Source organism: Eubalaena glacialis, chromosome 1 (assembly GCF_028564815.1).
Source record: "Eubalaena glacialis isolate mEubGla1 chromosome 1, mEubGla1.1.hap2.+ XY, whole genome shotgun sequence".
In the NCBI taxonomy this organism is placed as follows: Eukaryota; Metazoa; Chordata; class Mammalia; order Artiodactyla; family Balaenidae; genus Eubalaena; species Eubalaena glacialis.
This window is the reverse complement of record NC_083716.1, coordinates 83700159-83718915: the sequence shown is the minus strand read 5'-3', so window position 1 is coordinate 83718915 and position 18757 is coordinate 83700159. Positions and strand designations below refer to the sequence as shown.

Here is an 18757-nt window from a genome sequence, read left to right as displayed (position 1 = left end):
AACAGTTCTAAGAAATTAATGCCATGTCCTGAGGGCTTTTTTTAAATGTCTTCAAATTTTTATTTCTAAAGATTGATTCAGTAGGTGGTACCAGGAATCTAGAATGTTTAAGCCTCCAGAAGATGTGAATGCAGATTAAGTTTAGGCACCATTGGTCTCATCAGGCTGTCTGTAAAACAGGACTCTCCTGGCCTCTCTGTAAGAGAGACCCCCTTCCCTGGGCTCCAGAACAGTTCTGGGGTGATGCTCTTTGCTTATTGCATCCCAGACTGACCAACCTCTTTTCTGAGTGACCCAATCTTTTTTTTTTTTTTAATTTTATTGAAGTATAGTTGATTCACAATGTTGCATTAATTTTTGCTGTACAGCAAAGTGATTCTGGTTATACATATGTATATATTCTTTTTGTATTCTTTTCCATTACGGTTTATCACAGAATATTGAATATAGTTCCCTGTGCTGTACAGTAGGACCTTGTTGTTTATGCATCCTATATATAATAGTTTACATCTGCTAATCCCAAACTAATCCATCCCTCCTCCAACTCCCCCAGCCTTGGCAACCACAAGTCTGTTCTCTGTGTCTGTGAGTGTGTTTCTGTTTTGTAGATATGTTCATTAGTGTCATATTTTAGATTCCACATATAATTGATATCATATGGTATTTGTCTTTCTCTTTCTGACTTACTTAGCTTAGTATGACAATCTCTAGTTGCATCCATATTGCTGCAAATGGCATTATTTCATTCTTTTTATGGCTGAGTAATATTCCATTGTGTGTATATGTGTGTGTGTGTGTGTGTGTGTACTACATCTTCTTTATCCATCTGTCAATGGACTTTTAGGTTATTTCCATGTCTTGGCTATTGTAAATAGTGCTGCAGTGAACATGGGGATGCATGTATTTGTACGAATTACAGTTTTGTCTGGGTATATGCTCAGGAGTGGAATTGCTGGATCATATGGCAACTCTATTTTTAGTTTTTTAAGGAACCTCCATACTGTTCTCCATAATGGTTGTACAAATTTACATTCCCACCAACAGTGTAGGAGGGTTCCCTTTTCTCCACACCCTCTCCAGCATTTGTTATTTGTATTGCTAGATTTTTTTGATGATGGCTATTCTGACCGGTGTGAGGTGGGACCCCATTGTAGTTTTGGTATGCATTTCTCTAATAATTAGTGATGATGAGCATCTTTTCATGTGCCTTTTGGCCAGCTGTATGTTGTCTTTGGAGAAATGTCTATTTAGGTCTTCTGCCCATTTTTCGATAGGGTGGTTTGTTTTTTTCTTATTGAATTGTATGAGCTGTTTGTATATTTTGGAAATTAAGCCCTTATCAGTCACATGATTTGCAAATATTTTCTGGCAGTCCATAGGCTGTCTTTTTGTTTTGCTTATGGTTTCCTTTGCTGCGCAAAAGCTTATAAGCTTGATTAGATGCCATTCGTTTATTTTTGCTTTCACTTCTATTGCCTAAGTGACCCAAGCTTTATTTAATTCTGTTCATTAAATTCCAGGCGTCTGACTTAGATGCAGAATACAAAAAGTTTCCTATCAGTAATTAGCTGTTGAACTATGAGCATTTTGGTGTCATCTTGCTGCCTATTCTTTGCCTGAACTTTATGCTCTTTAAAATGACCTGAGAATCTGAGGTCTGTTTGAGCCGTTCTCCATGAGAACAGCCGACCAGTCATAACTTTTCACTCCTCAGTCATCCCACAAGTGATTTTTGAGTACCTATCATGTGCTGGACATTATTTAGGCACTGATGATAGAGTAGTAACCCAAGTAATTCTTCTTATAATGGGACTAATTCTAGTGGACTGAGAGAGATCATAAAACATCAAATGAAAAATAAGTTGGAGATACAAGTCTGGAATTCAGGAAAGAGACCCAAGGTGTAAATAGAAATTTTTTGAAGTAATTAGCACAGATGATATTTAAGCATGAAACTGGAAAAGTTCCCCAAGGGAGTGTCCTAAAAGAAACAAAAAGTCAGAGAACCCAATCCTGGGCATTAGTTCATGAAGAGATAGGGAGATGAGGAAGAACCAGCCAAGGGGGCTGAGAAGGAATGACCAGAAATGTAGGAGAAAACCAGAGGAGTGTGGTGTCTCACTGAGTGAAGATGCTGTTTTGAGGTCTTTGCCCCATTCGTTAGGGTTACGGCAGACAGTGTTTTTTGTTTTGCATTGATGGGTGACATCAGTTGGGTAAATGGGAGTGTCTCGAACAGTCTGAGGAGGCCTCATGGAAGGATTATTCATTGAGGCTCTGAAGGATGAGTAGGTTCTAATGGGATACAAATGGGAAAGAATATTGCAAGGTAAGGAGAATATGCAGGCAAAGATCTAGAATCAGGAATATTGTATTTGGAGGAGGCATGGGTAGAGGAGAGGGCAGTGCTTGGGAGCAGTAAAAGATCAACTTAGAGAGGGGAAGTATGGCTAAATCAGAGGGCCTGGAATGGAGAGTGTGGCCTTATCCTAAATAAAAATAAAACCCTAGATGCTTAATCCAGTGGCCCTGATGTTGTCCCCCCAGAGGACACTTGGCAATGTCTGCAGACATTTTTGATTGTCTGTGGCGTGGGGCGCTACTGGCATCTAGTGAGTAGAGGCCAGAGATCCTTCTAACAAACATATGCTACAGTGCGTAAGACAGACCTCACAACAAAGAATTATCTGGCCTAAAATGTTAATGGATTTGAGGCTGAGAAACCCTACCCCAAAGCGCTTTACTGCACCCCTCTTTTTTGGCAATGGACACTTGCAGCTGTACATGTTGTTGGTTGCTTTAAAGTTTCAGAGTTTAAACAATGAGCTGCTATTTCTTCCCTGCCTCTCTCATTTTTCTTTACTCTAGACATTAAAGTTTAAAAATTTTCACACTATATTCCAATGTGATTAGATGAGAGGATGGTAAGTGTTAAGTTTGGTTTTTTTCCTCACTTAATTTCTAACATTCCATCCAGTTATACAATGGACTTTTACTTCCCCATTCCTTTGTCTGTTATGCTCACAAAAAACTGAACAGTGCAATTAAATATAGTTTTGTGGCCCTTACTGTGATCTTAATAGGATAACCTTATGCCTGATGCTAGTGAGGTATTTTTCATTTCCTGCAAAGTATGACAGCAGGTGCTAAGCAGAGTAGGCAGCACAGAGTTTTGTTTAAAAGACAGCAGAATGTAAGAGCCAAGTGTTTGCATCACAATTACAGATACTGAAACAAAAAGAGGTGATGTAGAAGGCAAAGATGCTCATCATTTCCACAGTGAAGATTAGGAACAAGAGAGATAATCTTAGGTGTGTTGAGTATAAAAATGGGCAGTGGTCCTCCAGGAAGTGAAGCCATTCCTCTCTTTTCCAGTGCTATATGTTCCACATGTATGTCGGGGTACGTGCCGGAGGGGGTATCGGTGATGAAATCGAAGACCCAGCCGGCGATGAATATGAGATCTATCGAATCATCTTTGACATCACCTTCTTCTTCTTTGTAATTGTCATTCTCTTGGCCATAATACAAGGTAAGCATCATCCTCAAGAAGATCTAGAATTTGACCTACATATTGTTGAAGCTAACATTAAAGACAGGGTAAGAATGTCAGGTGTTTCCTAGAAAAGCCAAATAGAACTCTTCCGTTCAGTGTTTCTTCATTGGAAATGTGTAGAGGGAAAAACAAAGAAGCAAGGGACCCTGCTCTAGCGGGGAGATGGATACAGGTTTCTTTGGCCTCCTTTCAAATAACAGAACGGGAAGAGCACTTTCCTGGGTCTGATTTCCTGCCCTGCCGCTGATGACCTTTACAACTAGTGGTGGGTGAGCCATTTAGCCTCTTTGGGTCTATCACATGGAAATTATACGAAGCTCTAAGCCATGGGTTATTGAAAAGATTTCTTTAAAAACGATGTCTGTTCCGTGTGCCCTGGGAGCAGAATGTTGTTCTCACATTTGAAGGCACTGAGCCATAGTAAGTCTAAGCAACTTGGCCGACGTGTACGGCTGAAAAGTGTCAGGGTTGGCATCCAAACGCACAGGGTCTGGACCCAGAGCCGTCACGTGCAACCACCGTGCCATGTTGACCCATTCGATCTTCCTTTTACTCCAAGGGAACTTGGAGCGGGTGGTTTTTTCCTCTCCTTTTATTCCAAGGTAACTTTTTTTTTCCCTCAGAAAAATCACTCATGTTGTCTTCTTCTGCTTACACATTTATCCTAGCTTGAATTAAATGCCCATAAATGGGACATTATCCTCTAAATTCCACAGGCAAAAAAATGATACCCTTTTTTCAGTAAAGAAGTACAGGAACGCGTTTAAAGGATTCATAACCCTTCCTTTATGTCTTTATTGAGTGTAACAATAATGTGTTTAGAAGAGGGCAAAGTCATATAAAACACTTGGAAGAAAACGTACAGCCCGGCAAGTCACAGGAGAAAAGGGAACAAAGCGGCAGGAAGCCGTTAGTTGCTGATTGCTACAGTTAATAACATTACGGAAAGTTTATTGATGACGAACTTGTGAAAAAAATGATTTGCGGCAAATTCCTTACAGTTAATTTGGGCATGTTTGATTTGCAAATTAGCACTTGAAAATCTTATTAGTGGCATTTTCTGTACTTTATGCTCATAAATCTCCATTGCTCCTTCCTGGCGTGAAGCAGGTAGTAACATACCATTTGTTGATGCCAAGGTGACCCAAGGTTTTTCCTGCTGTCACTTCATTTTTAAACCCCTTTTCAGGCAGTATGTATGTGCCCTGGGAACTGCATGTATGTCTGCCCCCCAAAGAGAGAACGCTGCTGCCCTCGTAGGAGTATCCAGTGTGCGCTCACATCTTCTGCCAAGCTCCGAGCATCTCCCAGTGTCATGGTCCCATTCCTTGGGAGGCTTAGCCAAGGGGCTGTGAATTTCATTATCCTTCTCTGGTTGATAGATTAAATCCCGTCTTTACTGAACACTAGGTTTAATTATCGATGCTTTTGGGGAACTAAGAGACCAACAAGAACAGGTCAAAGAAGACATGGAGGTGAGTGAGTCTCTCCGTTTCTGACTCTGCGTTTTTGTTGTTGTGGACACTGCCTGTCCCCAGTGTCTTTTATCAAAGAATGACGGCTATGGGAGAAGGGGGGGGGACATGAACAGTGCATGGCTTCACTGGCCTGTTTTCGATTCAGGCAATACGCAGAGTTGAGCACTGTTGCTAGGCTGTGTGGCGGGCTCCAGGTACATACAAACGGTAGTATGGCGCCATCTGCCCCTCCAGGAGGGGAGGCCATTCATTCAAAGTGGTGGATCCGCTGACAAATAAGTAGACAGGACATCATGAGCAGTGTGGTGAGCCCTTTATAGGAGGAAACCCTGAGTGCCGGGGTCTCTGGGGCTGGTGTCTAATTTCCTCTTGTATGAATGATCAGGGGCGTACTTAAAAGAAGGGATGCCCAAGCTGAGGCCTGAAGATTGCAGAGGTGTGGATTTGAGAGAGAGAGAGAGAGCACAGGCCAGTTCAGGCCACCTCCCCACCCCGACGTGCCCCACCATGCCCATCACCAGGGGTGCCATTCACATTGGATTCTGTGAAAACGTCACCGCCTGACGTTCTAATATGCAGATTTTTTTTTTCTTGGAAGCATAACTGGTTCAGGATGAAGCATTACTTTCTAGTAATGGGGCTGGAGAAGAAGGCCAGCTAATTAAGAGCCTAATCATGCATCTGAGAAATTTACAGTGTAACTTACAGGCTGGGAAACAAGAAAAGGGTTTTAAGCGGGGCAGTGAGGTGATCAGATTTTACATTTTAAAAAGATAACCATGGATTAAAATAGGGGGAGTGAGCTCGACACTGGCACACCCAGGGACAGGGAAGCAGCTGTCAGCATTTTCTAGGTAGGAGATGATGCACGAGCCAAATGGATTCAAGCAGTACTTTGGCATGAAAAGAACTTGGTGATTGGCCAGATGCAGAGGATGAAGAGTTTGGAGCAAGCGGGGATGTTACTGAGGTTCCGTCCAGCATGAGCCTCTAGGAAGAAGCATGGTGGCTCAGTTACACACACAGTGACCGAGAGAGGTAACAAAGAGGAAGGGCAGTTTCCTGGGGAAAGCTGTTAAGTGGGAACCTGTTTAGTTAAGAGACACTGAATGGTGTACAAGACTGGATTGCTGAATGCAGCCTTTCTGCTGTCAGCAGCTGTTGATCAGTAAGGCAGGGAGAATTATAAATTACCTTAATCATCTTGATTCTAGGCTCTCGCATCTAGGGCATCATAAACATGCCTCTGACGGTATGAAACAGCTTCTAATTTGCAGGGAAGATGAGCATCTGGAGCCACATGAGGACAATAATTATTGAATTCATTTGAGTTGATACATAGGAGATGCTAATGATAAAATGGAAGGCCTGCTTCTCCCTCGGTTTTGGGTACCAGGCCTGCAGATGGCAGACCTAGCGGGTGAAGAGAGAGATGGATGGGATGGGAGGGAAGTGGAGAGAGCAGGTGTCCTGTTTCTAGAGTGGACTGTCATCCCAGTACATGTCTATTGGTTGTGTGCCTAGCATGATGCCTGGCATGTGGCGGACCTTCTCTGAATCGTTGATTCAACACCTCACAGCTTGGTATTTGGTTTGGTCCTCCCCAGATGGAAGGAATTTGTGCCTCCCCCGCTCCACCAGCTTGGTCATCAGACTTGGCTAGGATAGATACCAAGTTTGTGGTTTCAGTTGAGGACACATTCAGTCCTACCTAGATAACTTGAGCCAGTGTAATGAACAAGAGTGATCACCAAGCCTGGGTGCGCTCACTTAGGCTGGAGAAAAGAAGACATTGCTTTTCGGCCATCATCATCTTGTTCTCTTCTTTCTGCCTCTCTTACTTCTTGCTGTTGGTTCCTATGTCATTTAAACCCCACCACAAGATGTAGTGGTGGCAACAGTTATATTGATACTCAGGTGCTTGGCACAGTCTTATGGGATGATCTTTTATGTAGACCGAATAATCCAAGTAGCTGCCCCTGAGTGGTGAGCTGTGTTTTCCTTTTGTTTTGCTTTCTGAACTCTGACCTTTGAATACTGCCTTTGTCTTCTAGACCAAGTGCTTCATCTGTGGGATAGGCAATGATTACTTCGACACTGTGCCCCATGGCTTTGAAACCCACACTTTACAGGAACACAACTTGGCCAACTATCTGTGAGTGTGCCTGACTCGGACTCCCCTGCCTCTCCTGATACCCAGGCATCCCCCACCTCAGCAAGCTGGGGAAACAGGACAGAGAGCCCCTGTCTTTACCATTGGCTTCAGGCTTCTTATACCTCTTGGAGGGAAAGACCCACAGCTAGTGGTTCTTTTTCCTCAAGACTAGGTTGACTTAGGAAAGGAAGTTGCAGCCCTCCACGTGAACAATACCTTCTAGAACATGAAATGAAAAGGTGGGAAGGATGGGCAGAATCTGTACCAAGCCTCTCAGAGGGCTTTGGCCGTGTTTTCCGGTTCAAACAGGAATGTTCCAGCTGTTCCCTGGAGATACGCGAATCTTCATGTTTCTTTTTTCTTTTCTGAAGAACCACAGACCTCTTTAGGCACCCCTGGAAACAGTTAAATGTTGCATTTTTTTTTTTTAATACATAGAAATCTGGCTCTTACTTGAGACTAGCCAAAACTGTACTTCAGTACAATATTATTTCTTAATCCATTTCTAACCTGATTTTAATATCTAACAAACAGAAAAGATATAGAGTAGCATTGTAGCAATTAAAAAAAAAGTGGGTTTTGAAATTCATAAGTGTGCGATATTAGACAAGTTATTGAACCTTTTTAATTCTCGGTTTTGCAAATGAGGATTGCAATTCCTGCTCCATGAGTGAATGTGGAAACAGTTGCAGGCAGGGTCTGGCACTGAGCCTGGTATAAAGCAGCTCCCAAGAGGTATAACTTGATCTGTGAACACATTATAGCTCCTTTGAAAAAAATATTTTAAAAGCTGATTAAGCTTTTGGTCCCCATGGCATTTTTTTTTTTTTTTGGCCCTGCAGGTTTGACCCATTTATTTTCTCTGCCATGAAGAGTTAGTCCATAGCAGAACCAGAAGTATCTGTTTATGCTGATATTTCCATACAATCCATTTCTGATTACTCTCTCTGTATCTGTAGGTTTTTTCTGATGTATCTCATAAACAAAGATGAAACAGAGCACACAGGACAGGTAGGTAAACAGTGACTATACATCATCTAAAAGAAATGATAAAAGAATCTCCGCATTTTGGAATAAATGTGTACATTAAACATTATATTGGAATTACTTTCAGATATTAGTCATGGTATCTTAGTATAAAATTCCTGTTATCCTGGATGAGTATGCAAAGATTGCTGTAGTAGAAAAAGTAAAATTAGAATTGCACATTTATTAGCTGAAAATGCTGAGTTTGGGTTTTGATAATTATAATATACTTGATTGCTTAATCAGATAGCAGATGATTTCAAATGAACTTCATTCAATAGTATTACAGTCATTTAAAAATAATTGCGTATCCTGGGACAAGATGGCAGAGTAGAAGGACCTTGAGCTCACCTCCACTCAGGAGCACACCAAAATCACAACTGAATGCTAAACAAACATTGATAAAAAAGACTGGAACCTACTAAAGAAAGATATTCTACATCCAAATACAAAGAAGAAACCACAACGAGACAGTATAAGGGGTGCACTTGCAATATAATTAAATCCTATACCTGCCCCAGGTGGGTGACCCACACACTGGAGAATAATTAATTATATTGCAGAACTTCTCCCACAGGAGTGAGAGTTCTGAGCCCCATATCAAGCTCCCCAGCCTTGGGGTCTGACATCAGGAGGAGGACCCCTCCACCCCAGAGCACTTGACTTTGAAGCCAGCAGGGCTTGAGTGCAGGAGCTCCAAAGAACTGTGCAAAACAGAGATGCCACTCTTGGAGGGCACACACACACAAGGTCTTTTTGCCCCAGGACCCAGGGCAAGAGCAGTGACTTCATAGGGGCCTGGGCCAGACTTACCTGCTGGTCTTGGAGGGTCTCCTGGGGAAGCAGGTGTGGCTCACTATGGGGACAAGGACACTGGTGGAATCATTGGCCTGAGGCCGCCATTTTGGCACCAAGACCTGGCTCCACCCAACACCCAAACCACCAACAGGGTGGGAATGCAGACCAACCCATCAGCAGACAGGCTGCCTAAAGAAAGACTTCCTGAGTCCACAGCCACCTATAGACACGCCCCTTACATGGCCAGCCCACCAGAGGGCCAAGACCCAGCTCCATCCACCAGTGCAGAGGCACCAGTTCCTCCCACCAGGAAGCCTGCACAAGCCTCTAGACAAGCCTCACCCACCAGGGGGCAGACAGACACCAGAAGGAAGAAAACTACAATCGCCTCCACTCTGTGGAACTGAGTCTGCAAACACAGGTCAGAAACTACCCTGGGACCACCTGGTCCCTGGCCTTTGGTGATGAGAGGGGAGTGTACTGCTGGGACACATAGGACATCCCCTACAGAGGGCCACTTCTCCAAGGTCAAGAAACGCAACTGACCTTCCACATACATAAAAATACAAATAGAAATTCAGGCAAATGAGATGGCCGAGGAATATGTTCCAGAAGAAGGAACAAGATAAAACCCCAGAAGAACAACTAAGGGACGTGGAGATAGGCAATCTACCTGAGAAAGAGTTGAAAGCAATGATCATAAAGATCCAAGAACTCAGGAAAAGAATGGATGCACAGAGTGAGAAGTAACAGGAAGTTTTTAACAAAGAGTTAGTTAGAAAATATAAATAACAACCAAACAATTGAACAATAAGTGAAATGAAAAATATAGTAGAAGGAATTGATAGCAGAATAAATGAGGCAGAAGAATGGATAAGTGAGCTGGAAGATAGATAGAGTGGTGGAAATCACTGTTTCAAAACTGAATAAAGAATGAAAAGAAATGAGGACAGTTTAAGCAGCCTCTGGGACAATGTCAAAGGCACCAACATTCACATTATAGGGGTCCCAGAAGGGAGAGAGTGAGAGAAAGGGTCTGAGAAGATATTTGAAGAGATAATAGCTGAAGAATTCCCTACCATGGGCAAGGAAACAGTCACCTAAGTCCAAAAAATACAGAGTCTCAGGCAGGATTAACCCAAGGGGGAACACACCAAGACACACAATAATAAAATTGACAAAAATTAAAGAAAAATATTAAAAGCAACAATGGGGAAGCAACAAATAACATATAAAGGATTCCCCATAATACTATCAGTTGATTTCTCAGCAGAAACTCTGCAGGCCAGAAGGGAGTGGCATAATATATTTAAAGTGATGAAAGGGGAAAACCTACAACCATGAATGCTCTACACAGCAAGGCTCTCATTCAGATTTGATGGAGAAATCAAAAGCTTTATAGACAAGCAAAAGTTAAGAGAATTCAGCACCACCAAATCAGCTTTATAGCAAGTGCTAAAGGAACTTCTCTAGGCAGAAAGGAAAAGGCAACAACTAGAAAAAAAATTACAAAATGGGAAAGCTCACCTGTAAGGCAAACATACAGTAAAGGTAGGAAATACTTCATACACAAATAGGATAACTAAACCAGTAATCATGAGAGGGGGAGAGTACAAACACATTTGTACTGCATTGTACACATTTGTACACATTTGAAATGCATTTGAAATTAGAAGATCAGCAACTTAAAACAATCAAGTATATATATAGACTGCTATATCAAAACCTCGTGGTAACCACAAATCAAAAATCTATAATTGATATACACAAATAAAAAAAGGATTTCAAACACAACACTAAAGATGGTCATCAAATCACAAGACAGGAGAACAAAATAGGAAAGGAAGAAAAGACCAACAAAAACAAATCCAAAACAATTAACAAAATGGCAATAAAAATATACATATTGATAATTTCCATAAATGTAAATAGATTAAATGCTCCAACCAAAGGACACAGACTGGGTGAATGGATACAAAAACAGGACCTGTATAAATTCTGTGTACAAGAGACCCACTTAAGATCTAGGGACACATACAGACTGAAAGTGAGGGGATGGAAAAAGGTATTCCATGTAAATGGAAATCAAGAGTAGCAATACTCAGATTAGACAAGATAGAGTTTAAAATAAAGACTGCTATGAAAGACAAAGAATGACACAAAATAGTGATCAAGGGAATAATCCAAGAAGATACAACCATTGTAAATATATATGCACCCAACATAGGAGCACCTCAATGTAGAAGGAAATGTTGACAGACATAAAAGGAGTAATTGACAGTAACACAATATTAATGGGTGATTTTAACACCCCACTTACATCAATGGACAGATCATCCAGACAGAAAATCAATAAGGAAACACAGGCCTTAAATGACACATGAGACCGGATGGACTTCATTGATATTTATAGAGCATTCCATCCGAAAGCAGCAGAATACATTCTTTTCAAGTGCCCATGTAACATTCTCTAGGATAGATCTCATGCTGGGCTAAAAAGCAAGTCTCAGTAAATGTAAGAAAACTGAAATCATATCAAGCATCCTTTGTGACCACAATGCTATGAGATTAGAAATCAATTATTATAGGACTAAAACTGTAAAACACAAAAACACATGGAGGCTAAACAATATGTTACTAAACAACCAATGGATCACTGAAGAAATCAAAGAGGAAATTAAAATAAAATACCTAGAAACAAATGACAATGAAAACTTGACAACCCAAAAACTATGGGATGCAGCAAAAGCAGTTCTAAGAAGGAAGTTTATAGCAATACAGTCTAACCTCAGGAAACAAGAAAAATCTCAAACATCCTAACCTTACACCTAAAGCAACCAGAGAAAGAAGAACAAACAAAACCCAAATTTAGTAGGACAGAAATCAAGATCAGAGCAGAAATAAATGAAATAGACACAAAGGAAACAATAGCAAAGATCAATGAAACTAAAAGCTGGTTCTTTGAGAAGATAAACAAAATTGATAAACCTTTACCCGGATTCATCAAGAAAAAAAGGGAGAGAACTCAAATCAGTAAAATTAGAAATGAAAAAGGAGAAGTCAGAATGGACACCACAGAAATACAAAGGATAAGAGACTAGTACAAGCAACTATATGCCAATAAAAGGGAGAACTGGGAAGAAATGGACAAATTCTTAGAAAAGTACAACATTCCAAGACTGCACCAGCAAGAAATAGAACATATGAACAGACCAGTCACAAGTAGTGATATTGAAACTATGCTACTACCAACCAATGGATCACTGAAGAAATCAAAAGGGAAATTAAAAAATACCTAGAGACAAATGACAATGAAAACACGAGGTTCCAAAACCTATGAAATGCAGCAAAAACAGTTCTAAGAGAGAAGTGTATAGCCATGTAAACTTCATAGTTACAGCCATATAGGCTCAAGAAACAAAAAAATAATCTCAAATAAACAACCCAACCTTACAACTAAATCAACTCGAGAAAGAACAAACAAACCTCAAAGTTAGTAGAAGGAAAACAATCAATCATAAACATCAGAGCAGAAATAAATAGAGACAAAGGAAACAATAGAAAAGATCAATGAAACTAAAAGCTGGTTCCTTGAAAAGATAAACAAAACTGAATAAACCTTTAGCCAGATTCATCAAGAAAAAAAGGGAGGGCACCCAAATCAATAAAACTAGAAATGAAAAGGGAGACGTTATGTAGGAAACCACAGGAACACAAAGGACCATAAGAGACTAATACAAGAACTATATGCTAATAAATGGACAACCTAGAAGAAATGGACAACTTCTTAGAAAGGTACAAGGAATAAACAGAAATAGGAACATACCAATTACAAGTACTAGAATTGAACCTGTGATTTAAAAACTCCCAAAAAACAAAAGTCCAGGACCAGATGGCTTCACAGCAGAATTCTACCAAACATTTAGAGAAGAGTTAACACCTATCCTGAAACTAATCCAAAAAGCTGCAGAGGAAAAAACAGTTTCAAACTCATTCTATGAGGCCACCATCACCCTGATACCAAAACCAGACAAAGATACCACAAAAGAAATTACAGGCCAATGTTACTGATGAACATAGACACGAAAATCCTCAACAAAACACTAGCAAACCAAATCCAACAATACATTAAAAGGATCATACACCATGATTGAGTGGGATTTATCCCAGTGATGCAAGGGTTTTTCAATATTCCCAAATCAATCAGTGTAATACACCATATTAACAAATTAAAGGATAGAGACCATATGATCATCTCAATAGATGCAGAAAAAGCTTTTGATAAAAGTCAACATCCACTTATGACAAAAACACTCCAGAAAGTAGGCATAGAGGGAACCTACCTCAACATAATAAAGCCCACATATGACAAATCCACAGCTAACATCACACTCAACGGTGAAAACCTAAAAGTATTTCCTCTAAGATCAGGAACAAGACAAGAATGTCCACTCTCACCACTTTTACTCTGTGTTGTTTTGGAAGTCCTAGCCCCAGAAATCAGAGAAGAAAAAGCAATAAAAGGAATTCAAATTGGAAAAAAAGTAAAACTGTCATTGTTTGTAAATGATGTGATACTACACATAAAAAATCCTAAAGATGCTACCAGAAAACTACTAGAGTTCATCAAGGAATTCAGTAAAGTCACAGGATACAAAATTAACACACAGAAATCTGTTGCATTTCTACACACTAACAACAAATAATCAGAAAGAGAAAATAGGAAACAATCCCATTACCTAAATGTCCATCGACAAAGGAATGGGTAAAGAAGATGTGGTACATACATACAGTGGAATATTACTCAGCCATAAAAAAGAATGGAACAATGCCATTTGCAGCAACATGCATGGACCTAGAGGTTGTCATAGTGAGTGAAGTAAGACAGAGAAAGACAAATATCGTATGATATCACATATATATATGTGGAATCTAAGAAAATGGGTCAAATGAACTTATTTACAAAACAGAAATAGAGTCACAGATATAAAAAACAAATTTATGGTTACCGGGGGGGGAAGGGGGGAGGGATAAATTGGGAGATTGGGATTGACATATACACACTACTATATGTAAAATAGATAATCAACAAGGACTTACTGTATAGCACAGGGAACTCTACTGAATACTCTGTAGTGACCTATATGGGAAAAGAATCTAAAAAAAGAATGGATATATGTATATGTATAATTGATTCACTTGAGGAAACACAATATTGTAAATCAACTACACTCTAATAAAAAGTTAAAAGAATTTCATAAGGACAAAAACAAACAAAGGAAACAATCCCATTTACCATCACATCAAAAAGAATAAAATACCTAGGAATAAACCTACCTAAGGAGGCAAAGACCTGTACTTCGAAAACTATAAGATGCTGATGAAAGAAACCAAGATGACACAAAATGATGGAAAAATATACCATGTTCTTGGGTTGGAAGAATCAATATTGTCAGAATGAATAAACCGGGCTTCCCTAGTGGTGCAGTGGTTAGGAGTCCACCTGCCAGCACAGGGGACATAGGTTAGAGCCCTGGTCCAGGAAGATCCTATATACCGCAATGCAACTAGGCCTGTGCGCCACAGCTACTGAGCCTGTGCTCTGGAGCCTGCAAGCCAGGCCAACTACTTAAGCCAGTGCACCTAGAGCCTGTGCTCTGCAACGGGAGAGGCCACCGCAATGAGAGGTCCACGCACCACAATGAAGAGCAGCCCCTGCTCGCCCCAACTAGAGAAAGCCTGCGTGAATCAACGAAGACCCAGCGCAGCCAAAAATAAATAAATTTTAAAAAAAATGAATAAACTACCCAAGGCAATCTAGAGATTCAGTGTAATCCCTATCAAATTACCAATGGCATTTCAAAGAACTAGAACAAAAATTTTTTTAATTTGTATGGAGACACAAAAGACCCCAAATAGTCAAAGCACTCTTGAGAAAGATGGAACTGGAGGAATCAGGCTCCCTGACTTCAGTCTACACTACAAAGCTACAGTAATCAAGACAGTATGGTACTGGCACAAAAACAGAAATATAGATCAATGGAACAGGATAGAAAGCCCAGAGATAAACCCACACACCTATGGTCAACTAATCGATGATTAAGGAGGCAAGAATATGCAATGGAGAAAAGACAGCCTCTTCAACAAGTGGTACTGGGAAAACTGGACAGCTACATGTAAAGGAATGAAATTAGAACACTCCCTAACACCATACACAAAAATAAACTCAAAATATATTAAAGACCTAAATGTAAGGCTGGATACTATGCAACTCCTAGAGGAAAACAGAGGCAGAACACTCTTTGACATAAATCGCAGCAAGATCTTTTTTGATAACACCTCCTAGAGTAATGAAAATAAAACAAAAATAAACAAATGGGACCTAATTAAATCTAAAAGCTTTTTCACAGCAAAGGAAACCATAAACAAAATGAAAAGACAACCCTCAGAATGGGAGAAAATATTTGCAAACGAAGCAACTGACAAGAGATTAATCTCCAAAATATAAAAGGCGCTCATGCAGCTCAATATCAAAAAAACAAACAACCCAATCCAAAAATGGGCAGAAGACCTAAATAGACATTTCTCCAAAGAAGACATACAGATGGCCTAGAGGCACATGAAAAGATGCTCAACATCACTATTATTAGAGATATGCAAATCAAAACTACAATGAGGTATCACCTCACAACGGTCAGAATGGCCATCATCAAAAAACTCTATAAACAATAAATGCTGGAGAGGATGTGGAGAAAAGGGGACCCTCCTACACTGTTGGTGCGAATGTTAATTGGTACAGCCACTATGGAGAATGGTATGGAGGTTCATCAAAAAACTAAAACTCGAACTACCATATGACCCAGCAAACCCACTCCTGGGCATATACCCTGAGAAATCCATAATTCAAAAAGACACATGCACCCCAATATTCACTGCAGCACTATTTACAATAGCCAGGACGTGGAAGCAACCTAAATGTCCATCAGCAGAGGAATGGATAAAGATGTGGAACATATATACAATGGAATATTACTCAGCCATAAAAAGGAATGAAATAGTGCCATTTGCAGAGACGTGGATAGACCTAGAGACTGTCATACAGAGTGAAGTAAATCAGAAAAAGAAAAAATATCATGGAATATCACTTATACATGGAATCTAGAAAAATGGTACAGATGAACTTATTTGCAAAGCAGAAATAGAGACACAGATGTAGGGAACAAACTTACGGATATCAAGGGGGAAGGGGGGGTGGGATGAACTGAGAGATTAGGATTGACACATATACACTACTATGTATATAATAGATAACTAATGAGAACCCACTGTATAACACAGGGAACTCTACTCCATGCTCCATGGTGACCTAAATGGGAAGGAAATCTAAAAAAGAGGGGAGATATAGATATAGATATAGATATATATAAATAAATAAATAAAATTCACTTTGCTGTACAGCAGAAACTAACACAACATTGTAAAGCAACTATATACTCCAATAACAATTAAAAAAAAAAGAAATCCCAGAAATAAACCAACGCACCTTTGGTCAATTAGTTTACAACAAAGGAGGTACAATATACAATGGAGAAAAGACAGTCTCTTCAATAAGTGGTGCTGGGAAAACTGGACAGCTACATGTAAGAGACTGAAATTAAAACACTCCCTAACACCACACACAAAAATAAACTCAAAATGGATTAAAGACCTAAATTTAAGCCTGGATACTGTGTAACTCCTAGAGGAAAACATAGGCAGAACACTCTTTGACATAAATCACAGCAATATCTTTTTGGATCTGTCTCCTAGTGTAATGGAAATAAAAACCAAAATAAACAAGTGGGACCTAACTAAACTTAACATCTTTTGAACAGCAGAGGAAGCCATAAACAAAATGAAAAGAAAACCTACGGACTGGGAGTAAATATTTGCAAATGATGCAACTGACAAAGGATTCATCTCCAAAATATACAAACAGCTCCTACACCTCAATATCAAAAAAACCACCAACCAAATCAAAAATGGGCAGAAGACCTAAATAGGCGTTTCTCCAAAGAAGACATACAGATAGCCAAAAAGCACATGAAAAGATGCTCAGCATTGCTAATTATTAGAGAAATGCAAATCAAAACTACAATGAGGTATCACCTCACAACGGTCAGAATGGCTGTCATCAAAAAGTCTACAAATAATAAATGCTGAGAGGGTGTGGAGAAAAAGGAACCCTCCTACACTGTTGGTGGGATTGTAAATGGGTACAGCCACTATGGAGAACAGTATGGAAGGATCCTTAAAAAACTAACAATAGAGCTACCATATGATCCTGCAATTCCACTCCTGGGTATATATCTGGAGAAAACCATTAATTTGTAAAGATACATGTACCCCAATGTTCATTACAGCACTATTTACAATAGCCAAGACATTGAAACAACCTAAATGTCCACTGACAAATGAGTGGATACAGAAGACGTCACACACACACACACACACACACACACACACGCACAATGGAATATTACTTGGGCATAAAAAATTATGAAATAATGCTTTTTGCAGCAACATCAATGGACCTAGAGATTATGATACTAAGTAAGTCAGACAAAGACAAAAATCATATGATATCTCTTATATGTGGAACCAAAAATAAAATGATACAAATAAATTTATATACAAAAGAGAAATAGAGCCACAGACATAGAAAACATATCTATGGTTACCAAAGAGGAAAGGAGTGGAAGGGATAAATTAGGAGTTTGTGATTAACATATACACACTACTATATATAAAAAATAGATAGCAACAAATACCTACTGTATAGCACAGGGAACTATTCTCAATATTTTGTAATAAGCTATAAGGGAAAATAATCTGAGAAAAAAATATATGTATGGGTATAACTGAATCACTTAGCTGTATACCTGAAACTAACTCAATACTGTAAATCAACTATACTTCAATTTAAAATATTAAAATAAATAAATAATTGCATATTAAATGTTTAAGGTTCTGCCCGAGCTATTTGAAATTCTCCCTCCACAAATATTCACCTCCCATTGTTAATAGTTTGAATTTGAATGGTACAATTAAACAAAAATAATAGTTTTAAGGAACCCTCAAAATCATATATCACAAATAGGTTTTTATCATTATTATATTACAGTCAGGATGAAGATTGATTATTTATTAGTAGAAATAAATAAGACCTGGTATAGTTAGGAACTATCTAAATGAATTTGGGATTATAACTATGTGTAATACACCATTATACGTATGTGATATATATATATATATATAAAATAACAAATTTGAGTTTCTTTCTATCTTATATTTTGTGGTAACACAGAGATCCTAGGGAAAGATGTTCTTAACACATTGCCTTTACTTTTACAGGAATCTTATGTTTGGAAGATGTATCAAGAAAGGTGCTGGGAATTTTTCCCGGCTGGGGATTGTTTCCGGAAACAGTACGAAGACCAGCTAAATTAATCTCAGTCCCAGATCACCTCCGAAAACAAAAACACACACACACACGCTCTCTCTGTCTTTGTCTCTGTTCTTCTGTTTCTAGACTCTGTCTCTCTCTCTCTGTTCCCTTGGAAACATCTGCTGATTTTCTGAATTGCCAGCGTTACATGCTTTCTCGGAGCAGTGAAGCTGTGTTTCTGAAGACTTGACTGTGCTTTTTCCCCCACCTAGTGTATTTTCTTTGAGAATAATGACTGAAGAATAATCTAAATTCAT

At 39.4% G+C, this 18757-nt stretch overlaps 1 protein-coding gene across 1 annotated transcript in view; it reads left to right on the top strand.

The window, feature by feature from the left end:
• Positions 1-18517, top strand: part of RYR2 (ryanodine receptor 2) — a 537153-nt gene extending 518636 nt beyond the window's left edge. Inside the window, exons 101-105 of the mRNA XM_061190410.1 lie at positions 3376-3532; positions 4967-5031; positions 7089-7189; positions 8149-8200; positions 18407-18517. Coding sequence (XP_061046393.1) covers positions 3376-3532; positions 4967-5031; positions 7089-7189; positions 8149-8200; positions 18407-18502 — 471 coding nt within the window. The 3' untranslated portion in view covers positions 18503-18517. The remainder of the gene's footprint in view (positions 1-3375; positions 3533-4966; positions 5032-7088; positions 7190-8148; positions 8201-18406) is intronic.
• Positions 18518-18757: the final 240 nt, after the last annotated feature.